Source organism: Humulus lupulus, chromosome 3, assembly GCF_963169125.1.
Source record: "Humulus lupulus chromosome 3, drHumLupu1.1, whole genome shotgun sequence".
Taxonomy (NCBI): domain Eukaryota; kingdom Viridiplantae; phylum Streptophyta; class Magnoliopsida; order Rosales; family Cannabaceae; genus Humulus; species Humulus lupulus.
In genome coordinates this window covers 19934186-19951916 of record NC_084795.1, presented here as the reverse complement: position 1 = coordinate 19951916, position 17731 = coordinate 19934186, and the positions used below count along the sequence as shown (strand labels likewise).

Genomic DNA, 17731 nt, shown 5'->3' with positions numbered 1-17731 from the left:
TAGCTTGATTTCTTATAAGTTTTTCACCATGTCATTTTAACTACTGATAGCAAAACAATTTTCTTGCAATTTTAGATATAATGATTTTTAAATTGTTTTTTTTTATTATTTTTTTCTACTTTTGAAATGGCATGTTGCTTGCAAAAACTTAAGAGAGACAGACTTTTCTAGTTTAATCAATGGCGGTCCCCTATTTTTTAGATTGCGACCTTTAAATGATGAGTATTTCCTTCTGTTATGGTGTATTCAGTATTTCCATCTGTTTTCTGTTAATTTTGTTTGCTTGTAGGGTTTGCTTTTGTTTACAGCTTGCCTGCAGCTACATTTTGATCTCTGTTTCAGGCTCCTGTTAGTGGTATTTTTTATGCTCTGCAACTAGTTCTGTTTTCTGTTTTGTTTTATGTTTTTATGCTCTACATTTTGATCACATGCTTTTAACCTTTGAAAAATGGCACTACTAAATTTCTTTTTATTTAAGTCTTTTAACTCTAAGGCTAAAATGGTAGCTACAAAGGGGATACCTCCCAAAGACTAGGAGCCTAAGACAATTGGCATCTAATTATGTATTTGAGCTCTATTTATATGATCTTGTTTACTTTCTGACCTTAAATTCGACCTAATTGTTCTGTTCCAATTGATTTCAGTGCAAGGTTTTTCCACTGTAAATTTTAGAGGTTTTTGAGTAGTAAAATTGTGGAGCAAATATATTTGCTCTCATATTGCTTCTTTGAAAGATGAACTTGAGTGTTGCTCTGTCTTGCATTGGTGTTTGGACTTGTGAATGATGATAAACTGCAATAAACTTTGAAAGATGAACTTGAGTGTTGCTCTATCTCGTTTTAATGTTCTTTCATTACATGGTATCACCTCTCTTTTCATTAGATCTTTCCATATTTGACTTATTTAGTGAATTATTTGTTTACTTTTGTGTGTGTCTGTGTCTGTGTCTGTTAATGTTGGATTGATTGTCTTCTGATGGTTGCCTTATCCAAAATACAGGTTTAGCTATCTGAGCAGGGAGTACAAATATTTCTTTTGGGAAGACAATCTAAATCTCAAGGTATATCTTTTAGCTCTTTTCGATTAGCTCAATAAATGATCTGTTTTGTGTGTTGCTTCAGTTTAGAATTAACTTTAATTAGTTAGCTATCTGAGCAGGGAGTACAAATATTTCAGTCATTTGAAATTACTCCTTGTGATGTGAGGTTAACACTGGTAGATTAATTCTCTCTCATTCATGTTGAAATTCAGTAGTTAAACCTGACCTTTCTTGCCTAGGTTATAATTATCGTTGTACTTATTGATTTATTCTATAAAACATGTAATTGAGGGTGCAGGAACTATGTGTGAGAACTATAAATAACGGTAGTCAAAGCTGAGTAGAAAATAGTAGTAGTAGCTTCTAAAGTTTGCGATCGTAGCTCTAGAGACATACCTATATTCTGGGTTTCACAAGCACCAGCTAGGGAGCAGACTTGTGATAAAAGCATTGTTCCCTGACTACAAATGCAAGTTGCTGAATGGACTTGTCTTACTGTTCTTTTAAGATAATGTTTGAGTATTGCTGAACTTTTTTAGGTTTCAAGGAAACCAACTTTGGGCTAATTATGATGGAATATGTCAAAGAGAAGGTTAAGGAGAAGTCACTGGTTGCAGGTTTGGGAGAACCTGCTGTATTCTTGGATTCTTGTAATATATTAAAATGTGATGTTGAAAATATTTTTATGCTCTGCAACTAGTTTTGTTTTCTATTTTGTATTCTTCTACATTATTAGTATTTTTGTTATTTTATATACTCAAATGACTATAGTACAATTAAAATGGATTCTGTTTTAATCTTTTAAAATATCACTATGAGTGTAAATAGAATTATTGATCACATGTGCTGATGCTTTTAACCTTTGAAAAATGGCACTACTAAATTTCTTTTTATCTCTTTGAGATATTCTCTCGTTCAACCTTTCTCTCTATTTGTTGCAGGTGTGCTCTAGGGTGGTGGGCTCTTGCAGCTTGAGGCGTGTAACAGGGAGACTCAGCTCATGGGTTCTACAGGGTGGCTTCCTCGTGGGTGCGACAGGTTTGACTTCGATGAGGTTATGCTGCAACAAATGGATTTTCTGGGTTTGGTAATTGTTTTGAATGTTGTTTTGATTTAGTTTGAGATTGAGTTTGAAGAAAAATAATACAATTCTGGTTTTTTCTTCTGTTTATCTGGATTTATGGCTTGATAGAGATGGTAATGGGTTTTAAGTCTCAAATACAGTAGTTTTAAGGAAAAACTGAAGTTTAGGTTTATATTTTTGCATTGAATAGTATTTTTATTTTTTTCTAAGAAGTTTCAGGAAAGATAAATACAACATTTAAATTTGTGATCAAATTATTTAGTTCTAGTTGGCCAAATTCTTAGACAATTCACAGTTTGTGGTTTTATTTTTAATTTGAAGATATGTATATATATGCTCATGCTTGCTGATTTTTGTTGATTTTGATGTTTGTGGTTATTTTTTATTTAAGATATATATTGGTTTTATTGTGCTTAAATGCATTTTTAATTGAAATCAGAAGTAATTAACTAGCCATTGATTCTCATGGTCTTCTAAAGTAGCATCTTTCTGATTATAATGTAATGTTATGAGAATACTATCATTTATTATTCATTTATAGAATGCTTTTGACAATAAATTTATTGATGTGGAAGAAATTGCTTGCTTTTGGGTGCATAATATAAATTACAAATGACTTAGACACTTAGCTATGCTTATTTCTTTATGTTTTGCAGGTGCACTAGTGGCTGTGAGGTTTGATGGTGGCAGGGCTTGGAATGGCGAGGTGTAGGCTCGATGGTACATATCTCTTCTAAATCTCTCTCTCTCTTTTGTCTTCTGATTTTGTTTTCCCTCATAGAGAGGAAGGATCATATGCCATTTGTTCTGATCAATTTCAGGTGATTCAATTGTATAAAGTTGTTTCTATTGTTTTTCTGTTTTGGGAGAGCCTTGTTTTCTGTTATGTTATTGGTCTCTGGTGTCGTGGTTTATTTTTGACTTATTTCTGAGTATGGTATTTTGATTGCTGTTTGATAATGGTATTTTGGACCATAAGACGTCTTGCCAAAAGTTTTATTATAGTTTTTTCATTAAAAAAATCTGACTTATTAAGTATTAATTTCAAGTCTATGTGTCCATGTCACAATGTAAAATTTACTTTGCAGTTGATATTTGAGTTATTTGATTCTCTTTTAATGTCTGCCATTTGCACGTCACATTTCCCTTTTAAAAAAAAAAAAAAAATACTGTCCAGGGATTTGTATGAAAGTTAAATAGCTTGGGAATTTGAGTAAGAAAATGTCCTCACAAAACATTGACATGATATTGTATTCTCTCAATGTCTTTTAACAACTTGAGCCAACCAAGTTCATTAAGTTATTGGATTATATCTCTTATGAGAATAGTTTCATTCTTGTTAGCATGCATTTTTATATTTGCTGCTTATCTTTCTCTATTTATTTTTTAGAGAGTTTGAACAAGTTCCCTCGAAGGACTAGTACACCATCTGAGGTTCACAGTCAAGCACAACAAGCTGAAGAACAGCTACAACATCAGCAATAGCAGCAGCAACAATAGCATCATCCAAACTATAGTTTGAAGTAAAAAATGTTCAAGATTATAAAACTTTATTATGTTAAGCTTTCAAATTTAAGTTAGAACTAAGATCTCATGAAGTAGATACATTCATGGTTTGAATTAGTTATTGTTTAATGTAATACTTGTGGTTTATCAATCTATTGATAATTACATTTTATGATTAATTTTGATTTTGTTTATCAAAATACAATAATGAAAATCTTTTAATTAAAAAAAACCATATAAGTATACTTATCAAAAAATAATTTAAAATTTATTATCCACACTAAAGTAACAAAATTTTATTACTATATGTTATGATTTAAAAACATATTATAAGCGTAAAAAATTGTTATGGTTTATATAATATAACAAACTAAAAATGTTATCAAAATAATCAAATGTAACAGTTGAAAAGTGTTATGAAAAAAATATAAGCTTCAAATTTATAACCAAAAACTCTATCTAAATGTTATTATTTGAATATTATAGCAACTAAAAATGTGTTATTGAATAGTTTAAGATAACACCGAACATAACATTCAAATACTGTTATAGAAAAGATTGGACTTTTAATAACAGGGGCTATGTTAGCATTTTCAGAAGCGTTATCAATAGTCCCGGTTAGCAGTTTTTAAGTGTTATGAATACTGTTTTTTCTTGTAGTGTATATCGGTTAGACCAGAGGGAGGCTGGATCAATCAGTGAGGATTCAAATAGGTGTATAATGATTTTTCAGGATTTTTTTCGCATCAAGGAATTGAGTGTGCTACGTGATTAAGGTAGGGATAGAACTAGTATCAGAAACATCATGAAGAATGACGCTAGCTGAGCAGAAAGGATTAAAGGTTCAGTTGAAGAGGTTATTTGACTTGAGGGTTGATCAGATGAAGCATCGCATTAAGGGACACGTCAACACCATTTTTTAAGAGGAAGGCCAAGTCTGTGAGGATGTGTACTGCATATGGATAGCCAAATAAAGTAATTGTTAAGAACATATATCCATTGCCAAGGATGAAGGATTTATTTGCCCAATTGAAAAGTAGGACAATGCCCTTAAGAATTGACCCTCAATCTGGTTATTACTAGATGAGGATCAAGGAAAGAGACATTTTAGGAATTGCTACTCACACCAAGTTTGATTTGATGGGTTATTAGTGAAGGCTCTCGAAACTGCTCAATATTCCAGCGAACCACATAAACTCAACAAGTAGAGAATATATGGATGATTTGGACAAGTCCTATCTAGCTTGATTGAGAATGTTTTGGGCTACTTCCAATTAAGAACAAAATATGAGTAATACCTGTGTGTACGAAGGGAGACCGTACGTCTCCACCAGACACCGAAGTTGATAGTGTCAGATTAGGACCCTTAGGTTCCTATGTTCTGGAAAAAGGATCATAGAGTGGCTCCGAGTAGGATATTGTGAGATAGGGAATGAGAAGTGCTTATTCTGGAAAAAGAAACCAGAGACAAGAAGTATCCTAGTTCAGAATTGGCTCAGGGAACAAGTGAAATTTAAGGATCGTTAGGGCAGGAGTGTTTGCATTATTAAAAGGACATAAGAGTTCGCAAATCTAAATATGGGAACATGGAGTTCCAGGACTGAGGACTTTGTATTTTTCCAAGTATTATGAACTATCAAGGATAAGATGTTTCAAAAATGAAAGAGGGGTTTGACTCTAGATTTGATATATATTTGTGAGGTCCTAGTAAAGATTAGGCCAGGGGCCTACAGATTAGCCTTACCCTAGCATATGGTGTTATTGGTGCCAATGTTAAGGAAAAAGGTGTCGAGTACGACCCCTGATTGGGTGAGGAGACCCTGGAAATTCATAAAAACTTATTGTGTAAGGAAAAGCCAGTGGAGATTCTTAATGAAAGAGATAAAGTCACACAGATTAAGACTATCATTATTGTGAAGTTATTACAAAGAAGTAGCAAGGTAAATGGCCTGATTTTGAAGTTATGTTAAGGTTTACAGAATTAGTATCCCTAGATGTTTGACTAAATTTTGAGGATGAAATTTTAATAAGGAGGGGATAGTTGTGTAACGCCCTGGGTAACCAAGACCGTTACACTATGTGTTTAAAGTAGTGCCAGACCTGCTACTTAGGTCGTTTGAACATAAATATGTTTCTAAAGTCATCTAACAAGTTAGGGTTAAAAGATTTTGATCGTAAAATGGTTGATTTTCATTAAAATAAAAGTTTGATACATGGGATCCCAAAATAAGGTTTACATGGCGAAAACAACTCTAAAAAATTAATATAGTTGTAGCCAGTATAAATGGCAAAATACAAGTTTGAGCTCTAGTCCCTGTAATTTCACTCGGCCGTGGCGGTCGAGCAGCTGTCGATGTACACTCCGCCCCCAAAGCTCTCCAACTTATGGCTGGTCTAGCTTTCCCTTTCCTTTACCTGCACCACGTAGCACCGGTTAGCCAAGGCTCAGCAAGAAAACCATAATCAACAAGCATAGACAGCAACAAGAGCATATAATGAACTTCAATCCAATTAGTTTAATTAATCAGCAGAATACAAGTATTAAGATAGGAAATGATAAACATATACTTTCAAACATATAACTCGATCTGTAATACAAATATTTAGGTGTCGATGCCCTTAAGCCGAACCCTATGGTTAGTTAGTTGATCTCGACTCGCTTAGGCTGAGTCCTATGGTTATTTAGTTGGTCTCGGCTCACTTAGGCCAAGATGCATTCAGTACGCTTATCATCAGCCCCAACACCCTTAGGCCGTACTTTCACATCACACGTAAGAGATATATAATTCATAGAACACATATGTTCAATTACAGGGAATCTCAGTCCCGTTCACAACCACTAGAGTGTAGTTTTCTTACCTCGAGTCCCGAGCGATGGATAAAGAACGGTTCCGAGCACGATCCTCAGTCCTGAGCCTTAATGGTAACCCTAGTCACAAGCAACAATGGATAACTATCAAATTCTAATACAATTAAATGTTTTGGAAACAAATAATAGCCTTCGGGAGCTCAAATTCTACTAAACCGGGTAGTAGAATTTGTCTCGAGAACTTAGGTTTAAATCCTCGAGCCTAAAAGCCAACCTAGGCCATGGCAGCCTAGGCGGGCCGAGACCTGCCCCTAAGGGTCGCAACACACCTCAAGTCAAAGGCGCAACCTCTTGCTTCTGGGGGAGGCGAACCACGACTTGCCCCTAGAGTTGCAGCGTGCCCATAAGCCAGCAGCCCTCCCAGGGCCTTCTAGGGTACGCGGGTCGCGATGCCCATGAACTGGGTCACGGCGCGCCCCCGTGAACCCAAAAATCCCTAGGTTTTCTCAGCATTTTTCCTAGCTACAACCTTAAAATCCAACCTAAATATACACCTAAACCAAAACCAAGTCCAGAATTCTTAATATCACATTAGAAACAACACATAAAACCAATATCACCAGTTTAATCCTTTCTAGAATACCAAATTCAGAAACCAAACCAACACCCTTAAACAAAACCAAACCCAACAAAATTCAACTATTAGCATCTAAAATATTGCCTCAATTGACAGCTTAATCTCCACGTAAATCCTCTGACTGATCCTAGTTTTGATTCTCTAGAGTTTCCCAGCCCAATTCCTTGAGTTTTCTCCTCCGAAGCTTTAGAGTTCCCCTTAGGTTCTAGAGAGAGAGAGAGAGAGATCATGTATGAAAGAGAGAGAAAGGGAGCTGAGGGAAGTGTTTAAGTGTATTCCTAATAATTTCGATTGCTTCCTAGAATCCCAGCTGAATATACACTTTAACCAAAAGACAAAAATACCCCTCAAGACAACTCAACCCTCTAATTACTCTTAAGGGAAAACGATCATTAATCCCGATTCTCGCTAATTCTTCGTGTCATCCTACAGATTCCCAAGTAATCCCGACATGCCCAACTAATTACCAAACACTTACTCATTACTCAATAAACCCCAAAATATTCTCTAAATTCTCAAAATACCCCTAGGCCCACCTCGAGCCAGGTATTAAAACCTGTTGTGACTATTCCACTATTCCGTTCACTAGGATTGCCTCGAGCCGTATACTGCAAATATATCCACATAATAATGTGGCCTCAGCCATTTAACACATATAATCACATTTATGCCCTTAACAGACCAATATTACATATATGCCCTTATAAACCATAACAGGCCCACATGCATATTTAATATTAATACACATGCTACAAATATAGTCATATCATCATATATATCATGCGTGCCACATAGTCATGTATCTAATCAATTAATCACAAACATATCCAATTATGCCCTCCCGACATGCTAATCAAGGCACCAAACCCTATTAGCATTTTTGGGTCGTTACAAGTTGTGACGTCCCGAATTCGTTATTAAGTCTGAGTGCCTTGACTATAGTTCCTGGAGGGCATAATTGGGATTATATGAGCGAGTAATGGATTATATGTGGGAATATGTTATATCAATGATTTGTGTAGTAATATGATTAGACATGCATGTTTATGTGTATTAACTATGCATGTGGGCCCATTTTTGTAAATTGGGGCATGTTTGTAATTTTTGCCCATTGAGGGCATAAATGTAATTATGTATGTGTTATGAGTGAGACCCCAATGTAATGGGGATATATTTGAGATGTGTGGTCTAAGGCAATCTTAGTGAGCGGATTAGTGGAATAGTCACAACGACGTTTAATACCCAGCTTGGGGTGAGCCAAGGGGTATTTTGGGAATGTAGTATGCATTCGAGGTTGAACGGGTAATCGATTATTATTTAGTAAGTATTTGGGTATGTCGGGACTAATTGGGAATTTATAGGGCTACTCGACGCTTAGCGGGAAAATGGTGGCAAAAGACGATACTGCCCTTGGGGGCGTTAAAGGGTAAGTTTTGGACCTAGAGACATCTTGGTCTTTTGGCCAAGGGATAGAACCTACCTAGAGGTGACTTAGCCACTTAGAGACTTAGGAAGCTAGGAGAAGGTGGCAGAACAAAAGGGATACTCAGCAACTCTTTTTTTTCTCTCTCTGTTCGGTTCTCTCTCCCTCCCTTGGTGTGCATAGAGGTCTAGAGAAACTCATGGACAATTGGTGCAGAAGTGGAGGATTTGAAGCTTGGGGACTGGAGAATCAAGCTAGGACTACTTAGGGATCAGCACAGGACCAGGATTATGATCAATGTTTTACTGCTAAGGCTCGGGATTAGGGATCATGCTCAGGATCACCTTGTGCTGTCAGCATGGGACTCAAGGTAAGAAAACTCTCTGCGTCCATAGAGCTATATTGTGCTTAGTACTCTATGTATGGTTTGAAACTATTATGTCATACGTGTGTTTGCGACAGATTGACAAAGGCCGGAATCGGCAGAGGTCGGAAATGGCAAAGGCCGGGATCGGTGAAGGTCGGAAATGACAAAGGTCGGGAACAGCGAAGGCCAGGATTGGAAAAGGCCGAAAGTGGCAAAGGCTGTGGTCGACATTAAGCATGCTGAATGTAGGCCGGCAGGGTGATACCCTTAAAGGGTGCTGTACTCACTCGCTTAGTTAAGACTGTGGACTTGGTGCCTGGTAACGCACCCTGATCAACGGAGGCCACTGTGTTGCTTATGTGTTGTCGTGCTAATGTGATGTTGTGTGCTGTTGTGAATTCAGATAGGAACTGGTAGATGGTTTGACACATTTGATTAATTATGCATTTGTTAAAGTAAATTATTTTACGTTGTGCTATAAAGTTTTCTTGCTGGGCCTCAGGTCATGGGTGCTCTGTGGTGCAGGTAAGGGCAAGGAAATGGTCGATCAACCGTGAGTTGGAGGGCATGGAGCGGTGCGTACATGTTTGCCCTACCTGGCCACCACGACTGAGGTTGTTTTGAGGGACACATTCTAAAAGTTCAATTTTGTCGCTTAGGTTGACCGTGCCCACATATTTGGATTGTAAATATATTTCAAAATAGTATTTTGGGATCCCAATGTAACACTTTTACGATTTTAATGAATGTCCAACCTTTTATACTTGATTTTAATTGAACGAGTCTTTATTTTAATTTAATCATACTTTTCACATTAATACCTCGATTAGCGAGCTAATGGCACCTTTTAAAATCACATGGTAACGACTCTAGACTAGTAGGGCGTTACATGATTCCTCCTCAATCCACAAGTTTTTGAGAATTTCCTCCAATGAAATTTCCTCATTCTTGTTGAGGATTTTCTTTCAACAGCCCCTCCAAGATGGAGGCAACTTGGCTATAATCGCATCAACAAGGAATTGTTTAGACAATACAATATTTAGGGTAAATAGCTTATTCACAATAATTTGTAATTAATGTATTTGTGGTAGAAGGGGTTTCATATCATAAAACATAAATTCCATATATTTAGTAATAAGGAATTTCCTTGTACCTTCTTCTTCCCCTTTGTACTTATTCTCCAATACTTCCCAAATCTCTTTAGCTGTCTTTGTGTTGGTGTAGAGATCATGCAACCGGTCTAAGAGAGCATTGAGAATGTGACCCCTACATATAAGTTCATCTTCTTCACGTCTCTTCCTTTATTTTATGAATTCTTGTGTGTCACCCTCCTTAGTGGGTTTTATGGCCTTTGGATCCTTGTCTAGGATGTAGAACACCTTGAGATTAGTTAGGAAAAAACTAATCTTGTCTTGCAAATGGACAAAGATAGTTCCATCAAATCTAACAAAGTCTTGTGTCATGAATTTAGAAGCCGAAATTGAAGATGATTCTTCCATGAAGATGTATATCAAATAATACAGAATTTAAATGTTGAGAGAGAGTGAGATTACACCACCACAATAATAAGAATATACAAAAAAAATTATCTTTGACAGAGTCCAATAAGAGATTGACATAGAAAATGCAAACCCTATTTTTGGACCAAAACTCTAGGATCTTCTTGAAATCTTCAAACCAAGGCTTATACCTGAGGAGTATCGCTATCCAAATTCTCTATTTCTTAGGCCTTGATGGATGCTTGATGCTTCCTCTAGTATGAAATGGGAATTGAGATTGAACAAGCCTTGAAATTCATAAAGAAAAGCATTTCTTTATGAATTTCTTGAAGAAATCTTGTGATCTTGAGAACTAGAGAGAGATTTGAGATAGTGATCAAGTCTATCAAAACTCTAAGAGAATCCTTTTATAGTGTAGGCATAGTCATTAGTTCTAACAAATAGGATTAAAACTCTTAAACACATCATTTGGAGCTTAAAACAAATGTCTGTATGGACTTTTAAACACAAGTAGCCTTCCAAAGTTCAGAATTTGTCACAAAACAAGGCAGTTTTCAACACTTAGTAATTTTGGGACTTTTCTATAAAAAGCTATGTTTTTAATTTTATTTTAATCTTAACAAGATATCTCAACAAATTGTAATGGAGCCCCCGTACGTTCAAAGTTGATTTGTGGCAACGGTCCAAGATCAACGAATAATTGGAAATTAGAGGAACTAGTGTCGTGCATAACATCTACTTCTACATCCTCCGCTTGTTCTTCAACTAGTGGGATGTCCCACACATTTCTGTGATGCACTTCTTGGATGACTTTCCAATGAGATTTATTTTTAAGGTCATCGATGTAGAAAACTTGGTTAGCCTGAGTTGCTAAGATAAATTTATCATCTTTGAAGGCTTCCAGACTGGTTTTGATACTCATTATGTTTAAGAGTCTTCAATGACTCACCCCCTCCGAACGGGTCTAAGATATCTAATTATGTTGTTTTATGATATCTAACTGTAATAAATAATTGAGTGTAAATATTATTAAAATTATTTAATTTTGACATATTTTTTTTTAACTTAAAATATTAATTTTAATTTTAATTACAAAAAATAGTGAAAATTATAAATGTTAATTAATGATTTATTAAATTAAATTTTATGCTTTTACATAATTGAATAATTTAATTAATTTTCACACAATTTCTAGGATTTGGTTAAAAGTTATTTAATTACTTTATGATTTTTTTTTACTAAACCTATTAAAATTTTTATTTAATGCTTTTACTAATATTCACAAAATCTCTAAATTTTATAATTATATGTAAAATTCGGCAGCATAACGACTGTATTGTCATCTATCCCAAAATTTAAAAACCTGCAAATAACACATAAAAAATATCTAGTCCCAGATCATGTAGAGAGCAATACAAATACATTGTAAACGACTATATAATTTATAATTATTAGTCTAAATTTTATTAATTATTCAATTTTCTAATCAAAATATCAAAATTCTACTAAAAATTAACAACAACAAATCATCAATATTCATAAAATCTGATTTTACTACTAACATAACCAAAAAAATTAAAATTAACAACAACAACATACTAACATTAGCACCAAAAATTCCAAATTAACATTCAAATATTTAATATGTTTACTAATATGTTTAATACACGTAATTTTCACCAAAACAACATAGAATCTATTTTAATAAAAAAAATACTAATTAATCATCTAACAATTTTCTAATTCCTAATCTCATTTTTACTAATAAATATTTTTAAAACCTAAAAATAAATACATTCACCCTAATATAATTTCTGATTTTTACTAAAACTAATATTATTTTATTTATATAAAAAACACAAATTATTCAAAAATTGAAAAAAAAAATTCAAAAAAAATAGAAAAATTAAAAACAACTTACCAACACCTTCAATTCCTTGCAATCTTTCTCTGTAGTTCAACAAAAACCGCACCCACACCTTCAAACAAAAATTAAAAAACTACATTACCATTTCATAAATATATATATATATAAATGAAGAAATAAACCTTACCTTTGACAAATAGAGAGAAACCCCTTCACTTTTGGAGATTTTTGGACTTAAAAATAAAATTTTTGTGAAGAAAATGGGGGATTTCGATTGAGAGAGGCGGAGGGAACGATGTCTGAAAACATAGGGAAAGAGAGGAAGACGAAGGGGGTTCGCGCAGCTGGGAAGATTTATAAACCCTATACTGAGAACATGTTCTCGGTAGAGGAACTTACCTTATTCCAGAACCACGAAAAGGTCCCGCGCATCTGAAATGTCTATACCGAGAACATGTTCTTGGTAAAGTGTTCTCGACATAGCACATTTTTTTTATAGTGAAACACGGCATTGTTATATATATATATGTCAATTTTACTACATATAAATTTAATGCATATGTATTTATATGGGATAATATATACAGTATCTAAAAAAAATATTATGTTTGATATGATGCTAACACATATTCTATTTCAACGTAAAGATATTCTCCTTAATTAAATATGGTTACTTCTATATCATATTTTTTCTTTGTTATTACTTATTAGTTTGTTGTTTTATAAAAAGTTTATTAGTTTGTTATATATTTATTATTTTATTAACATTCTTTAGTTATGAGCTTTATTATGAATATTTATTAATTAAAATGTTTAATTGTTAAATTATTTGGCTATTGTTATAAACCGCTCACACCACTAAGCATTTTTGCGGTGCGGTTTATGCAGTTTGAGATTTATGCGGTGCGAGTTGCAGTTCGAAAATTGCTCAAACTGCATATGCGGTGTTGTTCAATAAATTGAAAAAAAAAAATCGCACTGCACCGCGAGCACCCCTAGAAACAACAATACTAATAAAACGACAATAATTTAGAAAAACGACATATAGCACTCATAAATGAAAAAATTAAAAGGGAGTTGCTAAGGGGCACCAGTGGTGCCCAACACCACAAGGAGGTGACATACTGCTATTGGTGAAATCCAATATCGGGTCCTACGCATTTTAATTTAATAATTATTATGGATGTCATTAACCAATTATAGAGTGTTACCTCATGTGGTCAGTGACGGAGCCAGAAATTATGCTCAGTGAGGGCTTGGACAAATATTAATTCGAAACTAACAAAAATAGCTAATAAATTGTCCTTATAAATTTTCATGTTCAACAAAATAAAATAGGACACTGTCATAGAAAATAAAATAAAAATTACAATCTGCCTTGACGGGTTTTCATGTTTTGAAATCGTTGCATGATAACTTCATTGTCAAGGCTACTGAAGATGTCTTTTTCAATGTACACAAGTAAACAATCAATCATCCACTGTTCACCCATTCAATTACGCAATCTATTTTTCAAAATATTCATAGAAGAAATACTATTTCCACCGTAGCAGTAACAACAGGTAGAATCAATGTCAATGTAATAAGTCGATACACCATTGGATAGACAATGTTTTTCTTTGTCTTGACCATTTTTTGAGGAAGATCACCAATACTTTTTAAACCCAAGAACTTCTCAGTAGAACGTACATCAATAATGTAAGTTTCAAGTTGATCATCAACTATCATAAGCTCAAAAGTAGAAAAATCTTTGGGATAATACTCAACAAATCATACCAACTTTATTTTTTGTCAAAAGCTACAAATGAATCACCAGAGCACAAAGAAGCTAAACAAAGAAGTAGTTCGGTGTTTACCTCATTGAAACGTTCATCTAGCTCTTGATGTCGGATATCAATAACAACAAAAAATAACTCCACACAATTGTCACGACCCGAGCCCTAGGCCGTGGCAGATTTGTAATATCTATAACTTGGGTGGTCAAAGGTCAAACTTTGACCCTCGTTGAAAAATAGTCTTTATAAATGATCATTTACTTTATAGTAAATCATACTATAATTGTAAGTTAAAATAATGAAATAACTCCTATAATTAGATAGAAAAATATTAGTAATAAAAGTATGATCATTTATCATTATGCATAAAACAATAATATTCCCACAGTTATGTAATCACCAAATAGTTAAATTTAATAAGTCATAAACACTCAAAATAATACTTAGCATCCACCATTCCTCATTCATAACTATTTCATAGCTCATTCAGATATACCGATCATTAGATTCGAAGTCGAATACATATAAAATGCTCAAAAGATAAGACAATGACACGAAATAGAAATAGGCTAAACACATTGGCTCCATCGATAATTCATCTTTTCCACATTCGCGTCACTAGGCTCCTGGAATGGGAGAGATAGGGGTGAGCTTATAAAGCCCAGTAGGAAAACAACTAATAACATAGGACCCAAAAGTTTAATACAACCCCTGCATGGTTAGCTTTGAAAACAAAACATACATCATCATGTAAAAACCAAAATAGAGAAACCACAAATAATCATAAGAGCATAGCTACAAGTGCACATCACACCGTCCACTAGATCCCTAGTTCCCGTTACCCACCATAGAAAATCCGACATCCTAAACCGGGTAGCCGGACCTGATAGCCACCACAAGCGGGAGGCTCAGAACACTTCTTGTATACAGATGCTAGGTCTTTACACCTACAGGTGAGTGGACACCTGATCTACCTATGATGACACAGAGACTAGGTCGTGAAACAACAACGTGCACCAATCATGATCACTATGGCTCTCATCGGTATAACCAAATGCAGGTAAACATGAAAAGAAAGAAACATATTCCCTTTATATTTTAGAAAATTGGGCAGCATAACAGCTACATTTGAATAAACCCAAAAATCATAACCTGCATAAATAAGTGAACAAAAATATATATTTGGCACTCAGTGCCCTCAGAACAGATCAGAAAACATGCAGGTTAAGTTTTCAATTTTTCAAACATTTTATAAATATCAAAATTGGAATATGTTGAATGCAATTTAATACGAGTAAAATAAGTCCAATAGTCTAGTTGAGTTCCTACCTCTTTAGATACCTCCTTAGAATTTAATTTGGGCCCAAAGCAACGCTCCTAAGCTTATCAATGATCTTAGAATGATTTAGTCCAATTTTAATATCACGTTTTTCCTACGTGCACCAAATGAGCAAACGATTATCATCATAGCATTCCTTATTCAAAATCGTGTCCAATGACATATAATATGACCATATTTAAAATTTCAAGTTCCTGAACCTTACCCAAGTGGTGCACTATAGCGGTTGGTGGCGGTACCGGAAACGTCGACGAATATATGCATGGCATATATCAAAACGATCCTCTCGATGAGTACATCACGAAAGTACAGCTCCTTCGCCCAAATGACCTCCGGTGTCGCCGGAAAATGCTTCCAAAGGGGCGAAGATACCCAAAATCTCGCCGGAGAAAAATGGTGAGTTGACCGGAATGACTTAGTGGGCGACGATCCTCTCACGACGCTGATTCCAACGGTACCACCCACTCGTCGAACGGTGGTCGGAGTTCGCCGAAAAGTCACCTCAAAGTTTCGACGGCGAAACTTCGAAGTGGCTGTATAGGCGCGTCCTTGCTCCGATGGCCACCAAACTTTGGGGTTTCCGTCATCGCCAGTCAGGGAAGCTGCAGCTCCGGCGTGTGTCGGAAATGGCGCTCCAGCGGTGGTCCAACTGGTTGTGGCCGTGACTGGTTTGGAGAGAAAACAAAGGAAAGAAAAGAAAAGAAAAAGGGAGAAGAAGAAGAAGGAGAAAGGTTCGGGAGGGAGGGAGAAAAAAAGGAAAGAAAAAAAAATCAAATATATAATTTAATTTTTTTTTTTTTTTTCCTCCCATATTTGACTTTTTCAACCTGAAAAAGTCTCAGGTTTCACATTCTTCCCTCCTTAAAGAAATTTCGTCCCGAAATTTTCAAAGTACAACCCCAAGCTAAAAATTAAACAAATGAGGATACTTCTCATACAACTCCAACTCTAACTCCCAAGTAGCCTCGTCTTCTCTATGGTTTCGCCATAAGCCCTTGACTACTGGAATCTTTTTATTCCTTAGCACATTTAACTTTCTCGCTAAAATTCTGATAAGTTGTTCTTCACATGTCACGTCCTCTTGAAGAGGGATAGCCTCATACTCAATGATGTGCGATGGGTCTGGAGTATACTTCCTCAGCATCGACACATGGAACACATTGTGAACATGCCCCAACCGCGCTGGTAAGTTCAATTGATAATCGACCTCCCCATCCCTCTCGATAATCTCGAAAGGTCCAATATACCTCGGGGCTAGCTTACCCTTCCCTCCAAATCTCGTCACACCAAGCATGGGAGTAACTTTCAAGAAGACATAGTCACCAACCTCAAACTGAACTTCTCATAAGAGGAAATCGGCATAATTCTTCTGACGACTTTGACCAACCTTAAGTCTTTCTTTGAGAAAAAAAAAATTACTCAGATCTTCCCAGTAGTACTAGCAATTTGAGATCCAATTGTGACATGCTAATCTGGTTCTGCCTAACACAAATGTGATCTGCATGGCCTCCCATATAAGGCATCATAAGGAGCCATGCCTATCCTGGCATGGTAGCTATTATTATAAGTGAATTTCACCAATGACAAGTGCTCTCACCAGCTACCCCCAAAATCCAAAATACAAGAACGAAGCATGTCCTCCAAAGTTTGGATAGTCCTCTCAGACTGTCCATCTGTCTGAGGGTGGTGAGCAGTGCTTAAGTTGAGTTCAGTTCCTAAAGCTTCTTGCAATGCTTGCCAAAACTTTGATGTAAATCGAGGATCTCTCTCAGAAACAATGCTGGAAGGCAACCCATGCAGTCAAAGGATATTACCCACATGAAGTCGAGCTAGTTCAGAAACCTTGCAATCCTTCCTAATTTGAATGAAATGAGCAGATTTGGTCAAACGATCGACAAACAATCGGACAGTATCATGCTTTAATGGTGTTAATGGTAATCTCATCCAAAGTCCATCGTGATCTCGCCCCACTTCCATTCTGGTATGGGTAAAGGTTGAAGCAACCCTGAAGGTCTCTAGTGCTCAGCTTTAACCTGTTGGCAAACCATACACTTAGCTACAAAGTTAGCCGCGTCACTCTTCATACCTTCCCACCAATATTGTCCTTCCAAATCTTGGTACATCTTTGTGCTTCCAGGATGTACAACAAACTTAGACCTATGGGCCTCAATCATAATAGACTCTCTAAGATCAGGGATATTTGCAACGACTAATCTTCCCTTATGGTATAAGAATCCTTCAGCATTTACTGTCCATCCATCTAACTGCTCGTCGTTTTGGATTCGATTATAGATAAGTCTCAATTTCTCATCTTGCCACTGACATTTCTTAACTTGTTGAAGTAGCACTGTGTAGCAACCGCATTTTCTTTTCCATGAGGATATTT

General features: G+C 35.5%; 1 protein-coding gene and 1 long non-coding RNA gene across 2 annotated transcripts; one reads left to right on the top strand and one right to left on the bottom strand.

Moving 5' to 3' along the window:
• Positions 1 to 634: 634 nt before the first annotated feature.
• Positions 635 to 3582, top strand: LOC133820980 (uncharacterized). The gene is made up of 3 exons (XR_009887247.1): positions 635 to 1060; positions 2780 to 2843; positions 3514 to 3582. It is a non-coding gene; the product is annotated as an uncharacterized LOC133820980 (long non-coding RNA).
• A 12667-nt stretch (positions 3583 to 16249) lies between these two features.
• On the bottom strand, positions 16250 to 17322 carry LOC133823742 (uncharacterized). Its single transcript, XM_062256594.1, has 2 exons — positions 17160 to 17322; positions 16250 to 16683 (listed from the first exon to the last, which is right to left on the bottom strand). The coding sequence occupies exons 1-2, from the start codon at positions 17320 to 17322 to the stop codon at positions 16250 to 16252; spliced, it is 597 nt and encodes a 198-aa protein (XP_062112578.1).
• Positions 17323 to 17731: the final 409 nt, after the last annotated feature.

Excerpts from the sequence above, each read along its gene's own strand:
- LOC133823742 (XM_062256594.1), bottom strand. The coding sequence starts at position 17,322 with ATGGAAGTGGGGCGAGATCACGATGGACTTTGGATGAGATTACCATTA. Across the intron at positions 16,684-17,159 it reads ACTAGCTCGACTTCATGTGG|TTCAGTTTGAGGTTGGTGAC; the intron begins GTAATATCCTTT and ends TCTTATGAGAAG.